This window comes from Neofelis nebulosa, chromosome 16 (genome assembly GCF_028018385.1).
Source record: "Neofelis nebulosa isolate mNeoNeb1 chromosome 16, mNeoNeb1.pri, whole genome shotgun sequence".
Taxonomy (NCBI): domain Eukaryota; kingdom Metazoa; phylum Chordata; class Mammalia; order Carnivora; family Felidae; genus Neofelis; species Neofelis nebulosa.
The window spans coordinates 29,309,177-29,331,770 of NC_080797.1; the positions used below are offsets into that span (position 1 = coordinate 29,309,177).

The following is a 22,594-nucleotide window of genomic DNA, read 5'->3' on the forward strand; positions in this document are numbered from 1 at the left end:
TGTATATGCAACATAATCTCAATGATGTATAAAATATATAGAAAGAAAATGAAATGAAAAGATCGCATTAATAACGCCACCTCACACCATTTTTCAAACCTAGGAACAAACTATATGTTCAATACTCACACAAAGAAAACTAAATATTCACTGAAGGAAATTTCAAAAGTGCATAAATGAAGACGCATGCCATGTTCCCTGATAGGAAGACTCAATATTATAAAGACGCTGTTTTACCCAAATAATTTACGAAGTCAGTGTAATTCCAACTAAAACCAGGAATTTTAATGAAATTGACATGCTAATTTTAAAATTCATCTGGAAGAGTACATACTTCAGAATAGCTAGACTGGTTTTTTTTTAAAGTATCATGAGGGTCTTCTTACCAGATATCAAAACATGTTATACAATCACAGTAATTAAAGTGTCATATTGGCTCATAAGTAGAATAGATTATTGAATGAGAATAGATCCTTAGCTACTGACACACACACACATGTGAAAGCATTTCAAATAATTGAGAATAGGTGTTGGGACAATTGGTTATTCATTTAAAGAAAACAGAAAGGTATATCTCTTATATCACATCATTCAAAAATAATTAACTTCCCGTACCCAGCAATTGGCATGGTCAGGGCCAAAGCCTGAAAAGGCAGCAGCCAGCATGGTGGAGGCCAACATGGCTAAGATTGGGATAGCTGGAGCCAAGCAAGCAGCAGGCAGTAGGGGCGGAGCAGAGGTGATAACTGGCATGGCAGGGAGATCTGTCCTATTCAAGGGTATTGGGCAAATGAAGAAGTACATGGAGGCTGGTGAAAGCGGTTTTCTGTCGGAGAAGGGAGTTACAAATGTGGAAAGTGAGAAACCTAAAATGAACTCTATGATGTTGGATTGGAGAAATTGACATGAACTCAAAGTTCTATACCTATGTCCTGATTCGGATGCTTGTGCTAAAGTTACATAAGAGCATGCCCTGTGTTTAGGAAGTGCATGGCGAAGTATTTAGAAGTAAGGGCTTTATGCCCACAATGGATCAGATGTCTCAAATGGATTAGAAAAATATTGTATGTATATAACTTATATGTGGAGCAGTGGAGAAAGAGACGAGCAAAGGAAATGATGACAAGTGGGGAATTGAACTGAAGAGGATAGGGGAGTTTATTACGCCACACTTGCAACTTTTTTGTATAGTTGAAATTATTTCAAAATATAAATCCTACTTCTGAGAATACATCCCCCCAAATATTCTTATATGTACACAAAAATGTTGTATAAGAGTTATTTCATCATTCTTGATCATAAATAAACATTTGAAATATAGGAAATATGCATCATTAGGGAATGATTAAATATAGTATATCCATACCATAGAATGATATACAGGCATAGGGGCACCTGGGTGGCTCAGTTGGTTGAGCGTCCGACTTCTGCTCAGGTCATGATCTCACAGTTCCTGAGTTGGAGCCCCGCATTGGGCGCTGTGCTGACGCTCTGAGCCTGGAGCCTGCTTCAGAGTCTGTGTCTCCCTCCTTCTCTGCCCTTGCTCTGCTCCCTCTCTGTCTCTGTCTGTCTTTCAAAAATAAATAACTGTTAAAAAAATTTTTTAACAAAAGAATGATATACAGGCATAAAAAAGAATAAGGTAGATCTATATGTACTGACATGGAAAGATGTCCAATATATGTTGTTAAATGGAAAAGCAAGTGATAGACCAAGAGGTAGAGTATGCTCCTATTTATGTTTAAAAAAAAAAAGATTAAAAAACCTGCTAAGGGTATCAGTATGTGTGCATGTATGTGTGTGAGTATCTATGCTTATAAACAGATGAGGAAAAAAACGGTCTGAAAAATGCACACCAAACTATTGGCAATGGTTAACTCTAGGGAAGGAGAATAGCATTGTATTTTCCAAGCTTTCCATAGCGGCTATGTAATACTTTCATTATCAGTTGAAAAAAGCCCACGTACAAAAAGGCAGGAGTGTAAATAATACATTCTGTAAGATTTCCTCTCAAAATGATTCTAATATTTAATGCTGGGAATTACCTTTGGTTATCTGGAAAATTCCTGGTCCAAACCCCACATATAGGGAATTGGCCTTTCAGTGGACTGTGCCCAGGTACACTTTATCATTAACTTAATAGAGGATTAGGCAGCCTGCTGAGCCACTCCCTGCTTGCCGGGCCACCGTCCAGAAGTGAATTCCCTTACAGCACTCCAAAAGGAGGTCAAACAAGTCCCCAGGGACTCTAAACAGAAAGAAGTTGCCAAAGGCTAAATTTGGCATCGAAGTCAGGTCCTGGACTGGGATAAACCGTGCCAGCACTCTTCACTTATGCTTTCAAGATCTTGATCAGAATAAGCGGGACTAGATATCTGTTTCCAAGAGTGGCGTAGCAGCCCAAATTAGAAACAATTGTTTAAGCCAGAGTTTTTGGGGTGAACCTGAAAATGTACAATTCCTTCTCTACCCCCTCAACCGCTATTGTCTCTTATTTGAAGGATATTTAAATCCCCTTTCCTTTGTCTTGCTCCAAGCAATTGATCCTAGTGATATTCCTGCCAACCTGATCATCCTACCCTAGGCTTGGCCCTACATAAGATAGAAAAGGCTGGATAGCCATCTTTTTCTTTTTGCTTTGTCCTTTTCAGGTGTAAATGGTTGGTTTTATATTTGTATGTTGCTTTTTTTTTGCCTTTATTTTGTAATATTTTAAGTTGTAATTCATATGCCATCAAATTCATCATTTAAACTGTATAATTCAATGGTTTTTAGTATATTCAGAGTCATGTAACCATCACCACAATAGATTTTAGAACATTTTATCACCCCAAAAAGAAAACCTTTACCCATTAGCTGTCACTCCCCATTTCCTTCCAACACTTCCAGCCCCTAGGCAACCACTAATCTACTTTCTGTCTCTATAGATTTGCTTATTTCATACAATGCATTTGCATTTCATATAAATGAAATCATTCAGTATGTGGTCTTTTGTGGCTCCTTTTGCTTAGCATAATGTTTTTGAGGTTCATCCATGCTGTAGAATGTGTTAGTACCCTATTCTTTTTTAAAGCTGAGTAATATTCCCTTGTATGGCTATATCACCTTTTATTTATCCATTCATTAGTTTATGGATATTTGAGTTGTTTTGACTTTGGGACTATTATGACTAGTGCTGCTATGAACATCCATGTACATATTTTTGTGTGGGTATACATTGTCAGTTTTCTTAGATATACACTAGGTATAGAATTGCTGGGTCATGTGGTAACTCTGTGTTTAACTCTTTGAGAAACTGCCAACTGACAAATTGTTTTCCAGGGCAGCTGTACCATTTTACATTCCCACCAGCAATGTTTGCAGGTTCCAGTTTCTCTGTATCCTTCCCAACATTTGATGCTGTATGTCCTTTTGATTATACCTATCCTATTAGGTGTAAAGTGTTATTTTTGTGGTTTTGATTTGCATTTCCCTGATGACTGATGATGTTGAACATATTTTCATGTGCTGATTGGCCATTTGTATATTTCTTTTGGAAAAATAGGTATTCAGATCCTTTGCCCATTCTTTAACTGAGTTCTTTGTTTTTTTATTTCTGAGTGGTAAGAGTTCTTTATATATTCTGGATACTAGTCCCTCATCAGATATATGGTTCGCAAATACTTTCTCCCATTCTATGTATTACCTTTTCACTTTCTTGATGGTAAAGAGGAAGGGGGAATAATAGAGAATAACTGTTAATGGGTAAGCAGGGGGTTTTTTTGGATGACAAAAGTATTCTGGAATTAGTGGCGATGTTTGCTCAACTGCAAATATACTAAAAACCACTGAATATACCAAAATGGTGGATTTAATCTCAAATTTTTTAAAGAATAAATACCATGTTAGAAAGTGTGAGCTGATCCACTTGACTTTAAACCTGATATCATCATTTTAGTTTAGTTTAACAATTTTTTACTGACACAGCTATTTGCTGAGATACAAAGATGAAACAAGCCCAGGGTCTAAAAGGGAAAACAACCACATACACACTCCATTTTAAATTACCTTGGTTAAGACTCAGATAGAGGTGCTTTGAGATCATGAAGTCCATACTAATAAACCTGTGCTTCATTCTAGAGGAAGCAGGGAACCATTGAAAGTTTTTAAGATGGGGGTCAACATGATTAGTGTTGTTTTTTATTTTTTTGTTTTAATTTTTTAATTTTTAAAAAATTGTATTTAAATCCAAGTTAGTTAATATATAGTATAATAATGGTTTCAGGAGTAGAATTTAGTGGTTCGTCACTAACCTATAACACCTAGTGCTCATCCCAACAAGTGTCCTCCTTTATGCCCATCACCCATTTAGCCCATCCCCCACCCAACACCCCTCCAGCAACCTTCAGTTTATTCTCTGTATTTGAGTCTCTTATGGTTTGCCTCCCTCTCTGTTTTTATCTTATTTTTCCTTCCCTTCCCCTATGTTCATTTGTTTTGTTTCTTGAATTCCACATGAGTGAATTCGTATGATATTTATCTTTCTCTGACTGATTTTGCTTAGCAGGATACATTCTAGTTCCATCCATGTTGTTGCAAATGGCAAGATTTCATTCTTTTTGATCACTAAGTAATAGTCCATTGTACATATATATATATATATATATATATATATATATATATATATACATATATACCGCATCTTCTTTATCCATTCATCATTTGATAGACATTTGGGCTCTTTCCATTATCTGGCTATTGTTGATAGTGCTGGTATAAACATTGGGATGCATGCCCCTTCAAATCAGCATTTTTGTATCCTTTGGATAAATACCTAGCAGTGCAATTGCTGGGTCATAGAGTAGGTCTAGTTTTAATTTTTTGAGAAACCTCCATACTGTTTTCCAGAGTGGCTGCACCAGTTTGCATTCCCACCAGCAGTGCAAAAGAGATCCTCTTTCTCTGCATCATCGCCAACATCTGTTGTTGCCTTGAATTGTTAATGTTAGCCATTCTGACAGGTGTGGGGTGGTATCTCATTGTGGTTTTGATTTGTATTTCCCTGATGACAAGTGGTGTTGAGAGCATCTTTTCATGTGTCTGTTAGCCATCTGGATGTCTTCTTTGGTAAGTGTCTGTTCATGTCTTTTGCCCATTTCTTCACTGGATTATTTGTTTTGGGGTGTTGAGTTTGATAAGTTCCTTATAGATTTTGGATACTAACCCTTTATTTGATATGTCATTTGTAAATATCTTCTTCCATTCTGTCAGTTGCCTTTTAGTTTTGTTGATTGTTTCCTTTGCTGTGCAGAAGATAAGTGTTGTGTTTTAACATATCGTTTTGGCAGCTGAATAGAAGACTGATATGAAGGCAGTATGGCTAGTATCAGATCAGCTGGGAGACAGTTCCAATAGTTTGAGTGAGAAAGTGTGGAAGCTTGACAAAAGCAGTAGTGGTAAGAATGGAGACGAGGAAGTCAGACTAAAAAAAACATTTAATAGTTAAAACTCTTAGCGTTTGGTGTGATGATGCGTGAGGGAGAGGAAGAAGTCTGAGATGATTCACAGGTTTCTGGCTTGGGTTGCTGGTAGATGGCTGTGCCATTAACTGAGAAAAGGAATATAAGGAAGAGGAAGTTTGTGGGCTGAAATAATGAGTTCAGTTTTGGACAATACTTAGGTATAAGACACCTGGAAAATGACCAAGCGGATGTATCCAGTAAGGACTGTAACTTTAATCTCTTTCTGATGCAGTGTCCTGAGCTATAAAATATATGTATTTTATATGTATTTGCATATAACTTACAAATATTATATTTATATAATATATTTATATAATATTCCTGTATAATATATGTATATATTATAATAACATAAATATTATAATGCTTATAAATATTTGTATATAATATTATGTATTAAACATTTATATAGAAAATAGGTAAAAATGTATTTATATGTTTAATGTATACGTATAAAATCACAACAGAATTTGGGTATTAGAGGTATTCACCAAATCTGCCTTGGGGAAATCACAAATTCTATTAACTAGTTATTAAATATATGCCTAGCTTTCTATAAGAAAACTTGCTCATGGCAGCACAAGCATGCTTATATTTACAGGTGCAACTTGATTTAAGCCAACTCAATGAAAATACACATGCACTAAAAAGGTCAGTCAGAGGGTGATAATTTGCTGCCCCCAAAGACTTAGCATAAGATTCTTTTTTTCTTTTTTTTAACGTTTATTCATTTTTTGAGAGACAGATCATGAGCAGGGGAGGGGCAGAGAGAGAGGGAGACACATAATCTGAAACAGACTCCAGGCTCTGAGCTGTCAGCACAGAACCCAACGCGGGGCTCAAACCCACCAAGTGTGAGATCATGACCTGAGCTAAAGCCGAACACTTAACCGACCGAGCCACCCAGCCACTCCAGCATAAGATTCTTTTAATTAGACATTCCTCCTAGTGAGTTTAAACCAGTTTGCCTTAGAGAAATTAGACTAACCTAAATTTCTAAAACAATAAAAGATAACATGTATTTTGTGCTTGCTGCATGCTAGGCAAAGTGATAAGCTCTTCACAAGTACTGTCTTTTAAATCCTCACAATAATCCCATTGAAGGAGATACTATTAGCATTCACATTTTATAAATAAAGAAATGAGGATTTGAAGAAGTCCAATAACAGAATCAAAATCATTAATCTGGTATGCAGTAAAGCCAGGATTCAAACCCAGGTCTCTCTTACTCCAAAGTGCAGATTCATGGCCAAGAGCTATTATATATAAAACCATGGTTATATGCATGCTGAGTTCAATGATCAAAATAATAATCTGGTCTGATTTATGTGGACATTACTGACCCTTCACTATTCCATTTATATCCTTACTCCTTTTTGGCATTCCCAGTTAATTTCCAGATCTTTGCTGTAATCTTCATGTGAGGTCCCATTTTCTCCCTGTCCATCTTCCTCTCCTCTCATCACATTGCTCTATTCAGCACACAAATTGGATGCATTCTATAAACAAGGAAGGCTTTGCCTTGAAATAGCATTTATGGTATCTCAGAAGGCCCTTTGTCAAACTCATTCCTTATCTGTGCTTCTGGATTTAGGACTGCTGAACTTACTGTGGCTCAGCCCAGAAGCCCATCAACACAAAACTTGTTGGAGGAGGAGGAAGGGCTAGAGCAAATGTATATTCATGATGAGATGGGCCAGTGGTGCCAGAGGAATTTGCTGAGTGGGAATAGAGAAGTGAAGACTCATTTGTTTTTCATAGAAAAGTGTGGCTGTGCTTTTTTCCAGAAAGTGAAAAGGAAGCCAGCTTAGCAGGGTCATCTCTAGCACTGATACATTGGGTACAGAGAGAATGGGCACAACAGAATTCTTCACAAGATGGGGCTAGGCTGACAGTCACTGCCAGAGGCTGACCTGAAATATGTTTGAATGAGGGCATCTGGACTCTTGAGACCAGATTGTTTTTAGGAAAGGAATAATCCCTGCCCACGGTTATTCATCTGAATAGTAACCAAAAGTTTTGAGAAGAACCTTGCCAAAGAACAGAACTTTAAATGAATCTAACATGCAGTTCTTCTTTTGTTAATTGTTAGACTGAATTTATCTTTTCATGGTGGGAAGGCACCTCAAATAATCAGGGTGCATTGTGTTCAGGGTGTAATTTCCCAAATGTCAGCATGCAATACATTTCAAAAGTAATTCGCTTGCAGTGTGTTTTTCCCATTACCCTCATATGGCTAAAATTATTGCGACTAGTAGCCTAGGAAGCTGGGATCGTCATTATATCCACTAAGGGGTCTGATAGGGCTGTTGACATAAAGGTTATTTTTATTGAAAGGAGAACTAAAATTCCACACTATTTGAAAAATAAACGTATTTGGGGGGGCCTGGGTGGCTCAGTTGGTTAAGCATCCGACATCAGCTCAGATCATGATCTCACAGTTCCTGAGTTCAAGCCCCGGTGTTGGGCTCTGTGCTGACAGCTCAGAGCCTAGAGCTTGCTTCAGTCTCCCTCTCTCTCTGCCTCTCCCCCACTTGTGCTGTCTCTCTCTCTCTCTCTCTCTCTCTCAAAAAATAAAATAAACATTAAAAACAATTAAAAATGGGAATGCAAGCTGGTGCAGCCACTCTGGAGAACAGTATGGAGGTTCCTCAAAAAATTAAAAATAGAACTACCCTACAACCCAGCAATTTGCACTACTAGGTATTTATCCCAGGGATACAGGTATGCTGTTTCGAAGGGACATATGCACCCCAATGTTTATAGCACCACTATCAACAATAGCCAAAGTATGGAAAGAGCCCAAATGTCCATCAATGGATGAATGGATAAAGAAGATGTGGTGTATATATACAATGGAGTATTACTCAGCAATCAAAAAGAATGAAATCTTGCCATTTGCAACTATGTGGATGGAACTGGAGGGTATTATGCTAAGTGAAATTAGTCAGAGAAAGACAAAAATCATATGACTTCACTCATATGAGGACTTTAAGAGACAAAACAGATGAGCATAACGGAAGGGAAACAAAAATAATATAAAAACAGGGAAGGGGACAAAATATAAGAGACTCATAAATATGGAGAACAAACTGAGGGTTACTGGAGAGGGGGTGGGAGGGAGGATGAGCTAAATGGATAAGGGGCATTAAGAAATCTACTCCTGAAATCATTGTTGCACTATATGCTAACTAATTTGGATGTAAATTGAAAAAAATAAAATTAATTTTAAAAAAGGAAAAAAAAATTTAAAAATAAACATATTTGATATCTTCTATCAACTGCCCCTCTGCCTCTCTCTAGCTTCACATATTCCCTCCATTCCTCAGGATTGTCTGTATATAGTTGCCTGAGCATGACTTACTATTTTGCCTCTGTGCTTTTCATGTTCTTCTCCCTGCTTAGAAACAAATCTATGCCTTTTCTCTTCTATATATTTCCATCTAACCTTTAAAACCAGAACATACCTCTTTTCACATAACTTCTCCAGTAATCACACCTTGAGTGTGATCACTTACTATTTTTAGTTTTCTTATCTATTGTAGCTTTAGTCTACACTATACCATAGTGTCTTCCAGTTACTGAAATATTTCTTTAGATTTCATCTCAACATATATATATATGTATGTATGTATATGTTTTAGCCTCCAGATTTTACATCCTCTGGGGAACTCAAGAGTTGTGACTTTTATTTCTTTAGCATCCAGAAATAGTACAATGACTCACATTAAAATGAAATAAATGCCATACCTGTGACATACTGCAACCAGCCTTATACATTTGACAGTGAGACCAAGAAATATTTTATTAAGCATAAAATCAATTTCAAAAAGAATTATAGATGTAATGTGAATATCCAATTTGTCCCTCCTGGATCTTTCATTCAAGAAGTTACTAAAACTTTTTTGGTATATGTTTATAGTGATGCCTTTATCAGATCTCAGAATAATAATTAACTAATGGATGGAAGATTCTGTCCTAGAAAGCAACAAGGTCAGCCCACTCATTACCAATTGATTCTTCAACAAATTTAATTATTTAACAAACATCTATGCAACACATACTGTATAGATAACATAGAGTAGACCTTGAAAGGACATTAAATTTACTTTCTATCTGAGAAATCAAGAAACACAAAGTGAAATAAAAACAAAAATTGAAGGGGCACCTGGGTGGCTCAGTCAGTTAAGCGTTAGATTTCTGATTTCGGCTCAGGTCATGATCTCATGGTTTGTGGGATCAAGTCCTACGTCAGGTTCTGCACTGATAGTGTGGAGCCTGCTTGGAATTCTCTCTCCCTCTCTTTCTGCCCCTCCCCCCCCAATAAATAAATAAACATTTTTAAAATATAGAACAAAAGTGGTCTCCATTTTATGTCTGAATAAGGGACCAGCACAATATGGTGCTGAGTTAGAGGAGTGGGAGAGGAGACATAAATGATTGGCCAGTAAACTCTTCCTGAAGATGTTATTATGTACATCTGGCCTCGAGGAATGGGCAAGGGAGAGACCAGAGGGCAGAGGCAAGAATATACATGCTGTGTTTGAATGACAATGTGTGTTTGGTCCATCTGTATGAATAGGTACATGAAAAGCTTCTTAAACACAAGACGTGGTTTTAACCAATCAATACTAATTTAGATGTCCTCTTTCTGGTGCTGTTTGTTCCTTCTTGCATTTCTGGCCTTCTTGTTGATTCTTTTGACTTCTATTGAAAAATTCCTTTTACTATTTCTTTTAGTGCACATATGCTTATATTGAACTCTGTAGGTTCTAATTTTTATGAAAATGTCTGTTTTACCTTAATTTTTGAAGAATATTTTGCTAGCTATAGAATTCTAAGTCTGCTGTAATGTCTCCCCACTCTTTATAGATGTCACTCCATTGTCTTCTGGTTTCCATCAGTTCTGTTGGAAAAGTTAGCTGTCAGTTTTATTGTTGCTCATTTGAAGATAATGTGCCTTTTTTTACTCTGGCTAATTTTAGCATTTTAATATTAGCATTTAGTTTTTCATGGTTTGACTAGGTGTGGTTTTTCTTGTATTTATCTTGCTTCAGATTTATAGAGCTTCTTGATTCTGTGACTTACTGTCTTCTGTTTGGGGAAATTCTTGGCTAGTGTCTCTTCAAATATGTCTCCTGCCACATTTCTACTCCTTCTGGGACTCCATTGACAATCATAATAATAAAACCTTTAATCATGTCCCATATGTTTTTTATATTCTATTCTCTATATTTCATAGTCTTTTCTCTATGCTTCAATCTGGATATTTTCTATCAACCTATCTTCTAGTTCACTAATCTCTTCTGCAGGGTCCAATAGATGGTTTAAACCCATCAATTGGGTATCTTTTTTTTTTTTTTTAAGTAGGCTTCACGCCCAACTAGAGCCCAATGCAGGGCTTGAACTCACGACCCTGAAATCAAGACCTGAGCTGAGATTAAGAGTCAGACACCTAACCAACTGAGCCACTCACGTGCCCTGAATTTTTTTTTTTTTAATTTTTTTTTTCAACGTTTTTTATTTATTTTTGGGACAGAGAGAGACAAAGCATGAACAGGGCAGGGGCAGAGAGAGAGGGAGACACAGAATCGGAAACAGGCTCCAGGCTCCGAGCCATCAGCCCAGAGCCTGACGCGGGGCTCGAACTCACGGACCGCGAGATCGTGACCTGGCTGAAGTCGGACACTTAACCGACTGCGCCACCCAGGCGCCCCTCCCTGAATTTTTTTAATTGAAGTATAGTTGACACACAATATTACATTAGTTTTAGGTATACAACATAGTGATTTGACAAGTCTGTACATGGTGCTCTGCTCATCACAAGTGTAGCTATCATCTGTCACCATACAACATTGTTACAATACCATTGATTTTTCCCTATGCTGTACCTTTTATCCTCATGCATTATTTATTCCATAACTGGACCCTGTATCCCCCACTCCCCTTTACCCATTTTGCCCATCTCCCTGACTCCCCTCCCCTCTGGGCAACCATTTGTTCTCTATGTTTATGAGTCTATTTCTGCTTTTTATTTATTTGTTTATTCATTAGTTTGGCTTTTTAGATTCCACATATAAGTGAAATCATATGGTATTTGTCTTTCTCCATCTAACTTATTTCACTTAGCATAATATCTTCTAGGTCCATCCATGTTGTCACAAATGGCAAGATCTCATTCTTTTATATGGCTAAGTAATATTCCAGCCTGTGTGTATGTGTGCATGTGTGTGTACACACATGCATGTGTACCACGTCTTCTTTACCCATTCATCTGTCATTGGACACTTGGGTTGCTTCTATGTCTTGGCTATTGTAAATAATGCTGCAATAAACATAGGGGTGCATAGATCTTTTCAAATTAACATTTTAATTTTCTTTGGATAAATACCCAGTAGTGGAATTACTGGACCACATGGTAATTTCTATTTTTAATTTTGTGAGGAACCTCCATACTGTTTTCCACAGTGGCTGCACTAATTTATATTCCCACCAACAGTGTACAAGTGTCCATCTATTAGATTCCTAATTTCACTTATTATATTTTTCACTTCTAGGATTTACAATGATTTATTTTTTATTAATACTAATTCTCTGGTGAAGTTCTGCATCTTTTCATCTAGTTCCTTAAACATACTAATCATATTTTTAAAATTATGACTAAATAAATAAGTGAAGTATGTTTGTCCCCTGTAGGTTTATTTCCATGGTCTGTTTTGTCTCTTGATTTTCAATCATTTAGTCCTGTTTCCTGGAATTGTTGATTTTTTTAATTGAATGCTAGATTTTGTATATAAAAAATTATAAGACTCTTAATGATGATATTACTCTCCACAGAAGAACTCATTTTCTTCTGGCAGTGAGACAGACTTCAGGCATATCACCTTTATCCAGGTAAGACTAACTTGCCCTAATGTAAGGGCACAGCCTTTTCAAGACTCTTAATTAAAACCCTTGTTTATCAGAGTTCTTTCTCCTTTATTTATTTATTTTATTATTTTTTTTAATTTTATTTTTTTTAATTTACATCCAAATTAGCATATAGTGCAACAATGATTTCAGGAGTAGATTCCTTAATGTCCCTTACCCATTTAGCCCATCACCCCTCCCACAACCCCTCCAGTAACCTCTGTTTGTTCTCCATACTTATGAGTCTCTTATGTTTTGTCCCCCCCACCATTTTTATATTATTTTTGTTTCCCTTCCCTTATGTTCATCTGTTTTGTCTCTTAAAGTCCTCATATGAGTGAAGTCATATGATTTTTGTCTTTCTCTGACTGACTAATTTCACTTAGCATAATACCCTCCAGTTCCATCCACATAGTTGCAAATGGCAAGATTTCATTCTTTTTGATTGCTGAGTAATACTCCATTGTATATATACACCACATCTTCTTTATCCATTCATCCATTGATGGACATTTGGGCTCTTTCCATACTTTGGCTATTGTTGATAGTGGTGCTATAAACATTGGGGTGCATATGTTCCTTCGAAACAGCACACCTGTATCCCTTGGATAAATACCTAGTAGTGCAATTGCTGGGTTGTAGGGTAGTTCTATCTTTAATTTTTTGAGGAACCTCCATACTGTTCTCCAGAGTGGCTGCACCAGCTTGCATTGCCACCACAATGCAAAAGAGATCCTCTGTCTCTGCATCCTCACCAACATCTGTTGTTGCCTGAGTTGTTAATGTTAGCCATTCTGACTAAGGTGTCTAAGGTGATATCTCATTGTGGTTTCGGTTGGCCATCTGGATGTCTTCTTTGGAGGAGTGTCTATTCATGTCTTTTGCCCATTTCTTCACTGGATTATTTGTTTTTTAGGTGTTGAGTTTGGTAAGTTCTTTATAGATTTTGGATACTAACCGTTTATCTGATATGTCCTTTGCAAATATCTTCTCCCATTCTGTCGGTTGCCTTTTAGTTTTGCTGATTGTTTCCTTTGCTATGCAGAAACTTTTTATTTTGATGAGGTCCCAGTAGTTCATTTTTGCTTTTGTTTCCCTTGCCTCCAGAGACGTGTTGAGTAAGAATTTGCTGCGGCCAAGATCAAAGAGGTTTTTGCCTGTTTTCTCCTCGAGGATTTTGATGGCTTCCTGTCTTACATTTAGGTCTTTCATCCGTTTTGAGTTTATTTTTGTGTATGGTGTAAGAAAGTGGTCCAGGTTCATTTTTCTGCATGTCATTGTCCAGTTTTTCCAGCACCACTTGCTGAAGAGACTGTCTTTATTCCAATGGATATTCTTTCCTTCTTTGTCAAAAATTAGTTGCCCATATTTCTCCTTTAAAAAAAAAAGTTTATTTGTTTATTTTGAGAGAGAGAACACATGAGCAAGGGAGTGGCAGAGAGAGAGCGAGATAGAGAATCCCAAGCAGGCTCGAAGCCGTCAGTGCAGAGCCTGACATGGGGCTTGATCCCACAAACTGTGAGATCATAACCTGAGCCAAAATCAAGAGTCAGACACTTAACTGACTGAGCCACCCAGGTACCTCTGGAGTTCCTTCTCCTTGATGGATCCTGTGAAGGTTAATTTTTTTAAACATTTATTTATTTTTGAGACAGAGACAGAGCATAAACAGGGGAGGGTCAGAGAGAGAGAGGGAGACACAGAATCTGAAACAGGCTCCAGGCTCTGAGCTGTCAGCCCAGAGCCTGACGCGGGGCTTGAACTCATGGACCGTGAGATCATGACGTGAGCTGAAGTTGGACGCTTAACTGACTGAGCCACCCAGGTGCCCCTGTGAAGGTTAATTTTATGTGCAAACTTGACTGGGCTAAGGAATGCCCAAAGAACTGGTAAAATGTTATTTCTGGGAGTGTTTGTGAGAGTATTTCCAAAAGAGATGAGCATTTGAATCAGTAGACTAACAAAAAGCACCCTCACCACTGTGGGCAGGCATCACTCAATCTGCTGAGAGCCCGAATAGAACAAAATGGTGGAAGAAGGATGAATTCTCTCCCCTTCTCTCTCTCTCTCTCTCTCTCTCTCCCCTTGAGCTAGGATGTCCATCCTCTCCTGCCCTCAGACATCAGCACTTGAGATTCTCAGGCCTTCTGACTCTGAGACTTGCACAAGCAGGCCTCCATTCTCAGGCCTTTGGCCTTGGACTGGGAGTTACACCATCACTTCTTCTGGTTTTCAGCCTTCAGACTTGAACTCAATTATACTACCAACTTTCCTGGTTCTCCAGACTTCAGATGGCAGATAATAGGATTTCTTGGCCTCTCTAATTGCTTGAGCCAATTCCTATAATAAATCTCTTCAGATAGATAGATAGATAGATACCCCATTGGTTCTGTTTCTCTGGAGAATCTTGAATAATACAGACCCTGAACTCCAGCTTTTGTCTTCCCAGAATAATCTTAAGATAATAATATTAATTCCACCACCATTTTTTATAGTTATCCCCCATCCGTATTTTATAGTTAGGCTATATCTACGTTGTTGGAGCATATAGCCATTGTATAATAATCTGTTTTAGCTCCTATTTGGTCTTAGTTATGCCAGTAACTCTTTAGTGCTCACCCCCAGTTCTTATGTTGATGTCTCTATAGTCATTTTGTTTGCCTGAAGTTCATATACTACTAAATTCCTTGGGAAGGGCTTGTGGGAACAATATTCTTCGAGTTCTTAGATGCTGTTAACAGTTTGCCTGTGTTCTTCATAATTGACTCATATTTATTTCCTTAGTGATCTTAAAGATTTGACCACATTTTCTGATAATAATTTTAAAAAGTAAGTCTGATAGTAATCTCATATTTTCTTTTTTAAGCCATACATTCCTTTTTTTCTAGGGGCCCAAAGGATTTTTTTTCCTTTTCTTTAAAATCCAATAACCTTACCAGAATTTGTCACTCTGTGTCATGGTGTACTCTGTCTGAATTGTTTCCATTTTTTTTTCCAGAAAGGTTTTCTTGAACATAGTTTTGGTGTTTGTTCTGTTCCTTTATTTTTGTTTTCTTCTTTAAAGACTTCTTTTACCTAGGGGTGCCTGGGTGGCTCAGCTGGTTAAGCGTCCGGCTTCAGCTCGGGTCATGATCTCACAGTTTGTGAGTTCAGGCCCCACATCTGGCTCCGTGCTGACAGCTCAGAGCCTCGAGCCTGCTTCAGATTCTGTCTCCCTCTCTCTCTGCCTTCCACTGCTCATGCTCTGTCTCTCTCTCTCAAAAATGAATGAATGTTAAAGAAAAAAATTTAAAGACTTCTTTTATCTGATTTTGGATCCTCTTTGTCACTCTTCAATATCCATTGCTTTCTCTCAAATCTTTTCATCTCTTTCTTCATTAAAAAAAAATTTAAATCTTTTCTTGTATTTCATTTGTTTCTCTTAAGGCACTACTGTTGAGTTTATTTTCTCTTATTGCCTTTCTAGAATACTCATTATTTCTTAGATTATTATTATTTTCTTTTCCTTTTTTAAAAGATTTTATTTTTAAGTAATCTCTACACCCAATGTGGAGCCAGAACTCAACAATCCTGAGATCAACAATCACATGTTCCTCCAACTGAGCCAGCCAGGCACCCCTGTTTCTTTATTTCTAATTATATTTTTGAATCCTATCACTTCATCTCTGGGTTTCTAATTCTTTTTTCTGTTATTTCATATCTTGTATTATTTTCTTAATGTCTTTTAGCTCATTTGGAATTAGCGGTTACAGTTTTGCTCTGTTTTGTGGGTGTGTCTATCCAGAGTGCTCTCGTTGTCTGTAGGGATGTTACTCAGCTTCTTTCCCCTCCTTTTTTTTTTTCTTTATAAAAACTATGTTACCTTTATATTTTTCTGTTGTTTCTTGTAATTTGAAATTAGTTTTCCTGAACTTCCGTAATAAGGTAGCATTCAGGAAAGCTTTCCTCACTTCACAGAACTTTTTCTGTTGGTTTTGGAGAACATTAAAAAATAAGTGCCTGGATAGCTCAATCAGTTGAGCGTCTGACTCTTCATTTCAGCTCGGGTTATGATCCTGGGTCGAGCTGAGCGCTGAGTCTGTTTGGGATGCTCTCTCTCCCTTTGCCCTTCTCCCCCATCTGCGTGCTCTCTCTCTCTCTCTCTCTCTCTCTCTAAATAAAAATAAATAAGTAAAAAACAAGGCAGCTTGCTTTATGATGTTGCACCACTTTGGTCTGGAGCTTTTCTTTCTCTCATCTCTGTTGTCCGTGTACTGTTAAATTTTTAATTCCACCCTAAGCAGTTTCTCTTTAGTTTTGAGTGGTCACAGGAGCCCTATCAGACCTTCCCCCCACCCATCCACCACCGCCCCCCTGGGCTTAATACTGGTATCGGTCAAAACCCCTCCCAGTTTCAGCTGCTGTTCTCAAATTGGCCTGCCCTCTTTCCAGAAAGTCAATGCCCGTTGGCTATTTGGGGGTCTTCCTGTGCTCAGGTCCATCAGATGCATCTCCCTTATCCTTTCTCCCACACATACACTGATAACATGCAGCTCTTATGGCTCATGGTGGTTTGGACCCATCCACTTATATTTTGGAGTTTGTGAGGGTTCCTTCTCACCTAGTTCTGTTGTAAATATTGTTCACAGGTTTGGGGTTTTACTATGCAGTTTTTCTCTCTGTTTTTATGTAGGGATTTAGAGAAAATGAAAAATTACTGATGCTGTCATCTTCCCAGAATCCTCTCCCGAGTTAATTCAATTATAAGTGTATTTTGTATTACATTCCCTTTGGGAGCCTGCTCATAACTTAAGGGTGTTGACATCTTGCTTCTGCTTGGGCCTGGGAAGGTTAAGGGCTTTAAATCTTAGCTGTTTATGATACCACAATTAATGACCAAACATAAGGAAGCTAAAATATGAACATAGTAAATTGCCAACTCACATGAATTTTTTAAAAAGCATTTAAATTTAATTACAGCAGAAATATTTCTGAGGATTTGGGGATTGTTCTTAACAATAAATAAATCATTCATGTATATATTTTCAGAATTAATGCAATGAAATTTTCATTTATGGGGTACACATACATATATTTCCTGTGTACAAGCTCCATGGGATGTAGTTAATACACTGTTGTAAATTTTAATTTTACTACTGTTGTAGTTGGGAAATTGTAACAACTGGCAAAAAAAAAAGAAAGAAAGAAAAGAAAAGAAAAGAAAAGGAAGGATTTTCAGTAAGCAGGCAGTCAACTATTATTAGCTCTAATAGGATTCGGCATGGACCTTTAGAACTAGAAAAAGTCTCAAGTGGTCGTGTTGTCCAGATCACAGGCTCAAGATTCTTTATAACTCAATGTGTTTAAGAACTGACAATTAAAAAAAATTTTTTTAATGTTTATTTATTACTGAGAGACAGAGAGAGACAGAGCATGAGCATGGGAGGGGCAGAGAGATGGGGAGACACAGAATCCAAAGTAGGATCCAGGCTCTGAGCTGTCAGCACACAGCCTGACGCGGGCTCAAGCTCACAAACTGCGAGATCATGACCTAAGCTGAAGTCAGACGTTTAACCAACTGAGACACCCAGGCACCCCAAGAACTGACAATTTTGTATCAATTAACAGTATCTGTAAGAAATGGGGTCTTGGTTTCGCTATCAGATGAAGTAGAGTGACAGCAAGCACAGTAGACAGAAACAATACTTAAGCACGACTTTGAAAAAATATAACAGAACCATGGTAGCTAGGAAACAGCAGCACAGACAGTGCATTGAAGAGGAATAGTTGAGGAGCGAGGGGTAACTCTAAGGCCATGTTATGATGCTATGCAAGTGACATTGCACATGGTTGCCATAGTTACAGAGCTACATAAGCTATAGACACACAGACCCTATGTACCACCCACCCTGCTGCCACTGCTTTCCACACCTGCCCCCTCTGAGTTTTCTACAGCTCCAGTGCAAGGAGAAAAAGGCCATATGGCTTAAATCAAAATATTTTTTTCACTTCTAAAAATCAGAATAAGAGATTCAGAACAGAAGGCAGGGAAACATCGGAAAATGCTTATTTCCCAAGGGTCGAGAGGCTCCAGAACATCCACTCCAGGAGGAAAAGCTGGTGACCCTTAGTCACCCACTTCCATGTCTACTTTCATGTTCCTTTTTACCCTCTCTGTTCCTCTTCTGGCTACACAGATTCTGTCTCTCTCTCTGCCTTCCCTGCCCCCAACTCCCTGTCTTGATAGCAGCACCAGGGAGAGTTATCACATTGTTCAAAGGAATACATGTGGATTGAAGTGGCAAAGCAGGGATTAGATATTTTGGTACTCTGTTTTCTTCCAGTCGGATTAAAGAAAAGCTTTTGGGTGGCACTGCCAGATTTAAAGGAAAATCAGGGTACGCTGAAGAGAAAAAATCAGTGGTTGTTGGGGTTCTGGAGTGGGGAGAAGAAAAAATAACAGAAGAGGGAAGCATATTGGATATAACTAGGGAGGTCCCTAGATGTCATCCTGAATTTGGGTGTGAGGAGGTGGGCAGTGACAAACACATGTGGGAGAGGGGTCCCAGGGGAACATCTGATTTTTCCTGGTGTACTCTTTCTGGTGAACTTCGTACTTGGTCAACTGGAGGACCTACTTCCTCACATCCACGGGTAGCATAATGTGAATAACATGGTTTAGGTACTTTTGGGTGCTATTTTTGGGATTTCACCTGAAATGAAATCTCTAGACTCTTTAAGCACACATTCTTTCTCTGCGCATCCCTTATAAGCCAACCCTGCCCTAAATATCTAAGACAGTGCGGCACAGGGGAGAGATGGCTTTGCCATCTGCATTAGATTCCTAGTTAGTTAATTGCTGTAGCAAAGAACCACAAACTGGGTGGCTTAGAACAAGAGAACATTATTGTTTCACGGTTCTGGAAGCCAGAAGTCTGAAATCACACTTCCTCTGAAACGTGTTGGTGAATCCTTCCTTACCTGGTCCTAGCTTCTGGTGCCTTGCCTGTGATCTTTGGCGTTCCTTGGCTTATAGACACATCACTCCAATCATGTATTATGACATGAAGTTCTCCCTCTGTCTCTTTACATGGCATTCTTTTTATAAGGACATCTATCATATTGGATTAGAGGTACTGAGGGGGGCAACATTTCAACATGCCTTTTATGGAGGAGACAAAGTTCAGCCTCTAACAGAATCCATCCGATCTGAGTTCAAATCCAAGTTCAGGCACTTATTAACTGTGTGGTCTTGGGTGAGTCACTTAGTCTCTCTGAGCTGAGGTTTCCTGATCTAAGAAATGGAGTGGTCGGGGAGGTCGTAATCCCAGCCTCACAGGGTTGTTGCCATATGGAAGAATAGAAAAGGAGGAAAAAAAGGAGCACATATCAGGGAGAGTAATAGAAAGGCTCAGCACACTTGCTCTGTTATAGAAATGAGTAGTTCTGACCCAGTGAGTGAATACTAGGGAACAAGGGGTAAGGTTATCACTGCGTGATCAAGTACAGGTGAACAACCTTTTCACATGACCCTGTGTAGGTCAATTTAAAGTAAAAAGTATTGGGGGCAACTGGGTGGCTCAGTCACTTAAGCATCCAACTTCGGCTCAGGTCATGACGTCATAGTTCGTGAGTTTGAGCCCCGCATCCGACTCTGCGCTGACAGCTCAGAGCCTGGATCCTGCTTTGGATTCTGTGTCTCCCTCTCTCTGCCCCTCCCCAACTCACTCTCTATCTCTCTCTCCCTCGAGAATAAATAAACATTACAAAATATTTTTTTAAAAAAGATTCTCCCCTCTGCTCCTCTCCCCCATTTGTGCACTCTCTCTTTCTCTAAAGAATAAAAAGAATAAGAAAAAAATAAAAAGATAATCAGGCAAGGGAATAGAGGATGGGAAGAGAGTGGACTAAGTGATGGAATAAAGAAACTGAGCTAAACCCATTCTCTTCCAGTAAGACAAAAATGGTACAACTGGACCATACCTGTGGCACAGTGAGACTTCTGGAAATGACAACATCACTCAGGATGCAGTGTTACTTCTGTCAGCAGATTTTCTTCTTAGGTAATAATTGCCCTGTCATTGTGGTAACAAGTATGCTCTGTTCCTGCTTTGCTAGTCTTGATAAATAGATTCACTGTCTCCATAAGTCTCTAAACTCCCAAAGGAGAGCATGTGGTGGTTGGTGTGGCCAGTATTCATCCCTACCAGACAGAGTCCTTGTACCAGGCTATTATCTAGGCCTTTGACCTTTGGATCAGGCATCCAGCCTTGGTCCAATCAGCTGAGACCAGGGTGATGGGGTCACATGGCAGACTTGATGCATAAGACCTCGCCAAAAGCCTAAAACTTTCCACAATACTTTCCAGAAAGAATAAAACTGCAGGCAGGACTGTTCTCATAAACACTGGAAAGCATTTCTCCTCCTGGATTTTGTAATAGATCTCCATCCATTTCTCCATTTCTCACCTCTCTCCAAGTTGAGGAGCTGGACACAGTTCAAAAAATTCCCTATATAGAGCACCTAATTGTAGGAGTTACATATATTAGATTTGCTTGAAACTTATTCTACCCACACCCCCTATTCACATACACAACATAAATAAGCTCATACATTCTTTTCTTTTTAATCCCTGGCTCCCATTTTGAGGAAGAAATAAATTACTTTCTACACATAGTTGTTGTTTTTTTTTTCTGGCATGTCAACATTAACAGTAGTAGCATAGAATCTTCCAAAGTGCGATAAAATGAATTGCTTCAGTTTCAAGGTGGGATTTTTACCACTTAATATAAAACATTCTGGCAATGTCTACCAATTTATATTCTCTAGAGCAGGGCTCTGCAAGCTCTTCTGTAAGGGGCCAGATAGTAACTATTTTAGGCTCTTTGGGCAATATCGTAACCACTATCCATCACAACCACTCATCACTCTCATTGTAGTATTAAAGCAGCCATAAACAATGTGTAAATCAATGAGTGTGGCTGTGTTCCAGTAAAACTTTATTTACAAAAGCAGACTGGACTTGGCTCAAGTTTGTAGTTTACCAGGCCCTGATCTAGAGGATAATTATTTATGGTTTTCTGCTATTGGGCAAAGTAAGAGCTGAACCTCACAATAGTGGTCGTTTTTCTAACAGATGGCATGGAGTTTTGCTGTTCAATTGACTTTCCTTATGTAGATTAAGTTATACAATAAGAAATAGTCGAAGGTCACCACATCACACAAGCCTGTATGGCCATATGCCACAGCACTGAATTTATTTAGAATGATTTTTCTGCATTTCCAATTTGAGACCAGATTAAGGCAAAGGAATAGGTAGTGTGTTCTTAGGTTTATCCGTCCAACATGTTGTTTCAGACACACTGTGACAGCTCTAAAGGACACATAAATCAAGCAAGGTCCCTGTCCTCAAGGAGCTTATGATTTTATGTATTCGTTTCCTAGGTTTGCCGTAACAAAGTACTGCAAACTGAGTGGCTCCAAAAAACAAGTGTATCGTCTCACAGTTCTGCAGCTGGGTCTGAAATCAAGGTGTCGGCAGGGCCCCGCTCCCTCTGAAGCCTGTAGAAGAGAATCTTCCCTTGCCTTTTCTTAGCTCCTGGTGGCTTGCCTGCCATCCTTGCCATTGCTTGGCTTATAGCTCCACTGCTTAATTTTCTGCCTTTGTCGTCACATGACATTCTCCCCTCGTGTGTCTCTGTCTCTTTTCCTCTTCTTAAAAGGATACTGGTCATAACAATTCAGTATACTCCACTATACTCTAGTATGACGTCATCTTCTCTTAACTCATTTCATCTGCAATGAGCCTATTTTCTTTCTTTCTTTCTTTCTTTCTTTCTTTCTTTCTTTCTTTCTTTCTTCCTTTCTTTTTTAATGTTTATTTATTTTTGAGAGTGAGACAGAGCATGAGCAGGGAAGGGGACAGAGAGAGAGGGAGACACAGAATCTGAAGCAGCTCCAGGCTCTAAGCTGTCAGCACACAGCCCGACACGGGGCTTGAACCCACGAACGGCAAGACTATGACCTGAGCCAAAGTGGGACACTCAACCAACTGGGCCACCAGGCACCCCAAATGACCCTATTTTCAAATAAGGTCATAATCTGAGGTACTGGAAGTTAAACGTATTTTTGGAGGAGAAAACAATTCAGCCAACAGCAGAAGGTAAAAATAAATGTAAAATAAATGTTGGGGCGCCTGGGTGGCT

At 38.6% G+C, this 22,594-nt stretch overlaps 1 protein-coding gene across 1 annotated transcript in view; it reads left to right on the plus strand.

Annotated features, from left to right (window-relative positions):
* Window positions 1-21,094, plus strand: part of LOC131496945 (uncharacterized) — a 53,705-nt gene extending 32,611 nt beyond the window's left edge. The window contains exons 5-6 of the mRNA XM_058702822.1: window positions 12,339-12,395; window positions 20,343-21,094. Coding sequence (XP_058558805.1) covers window positions 12,339-12,395; window positions 20,343-20,520 — 235 coding nt within the window. The 3' untranslated portion in view covers window positions 20,521-21,094. The remainder of the gene's footprint in view (window positions 1-12,338; window positions 12,396-20,342) is intronic.
* The last annotated feature ends 1,500 nt before the right edge of the window (window positions 21,095-22,594 follow it).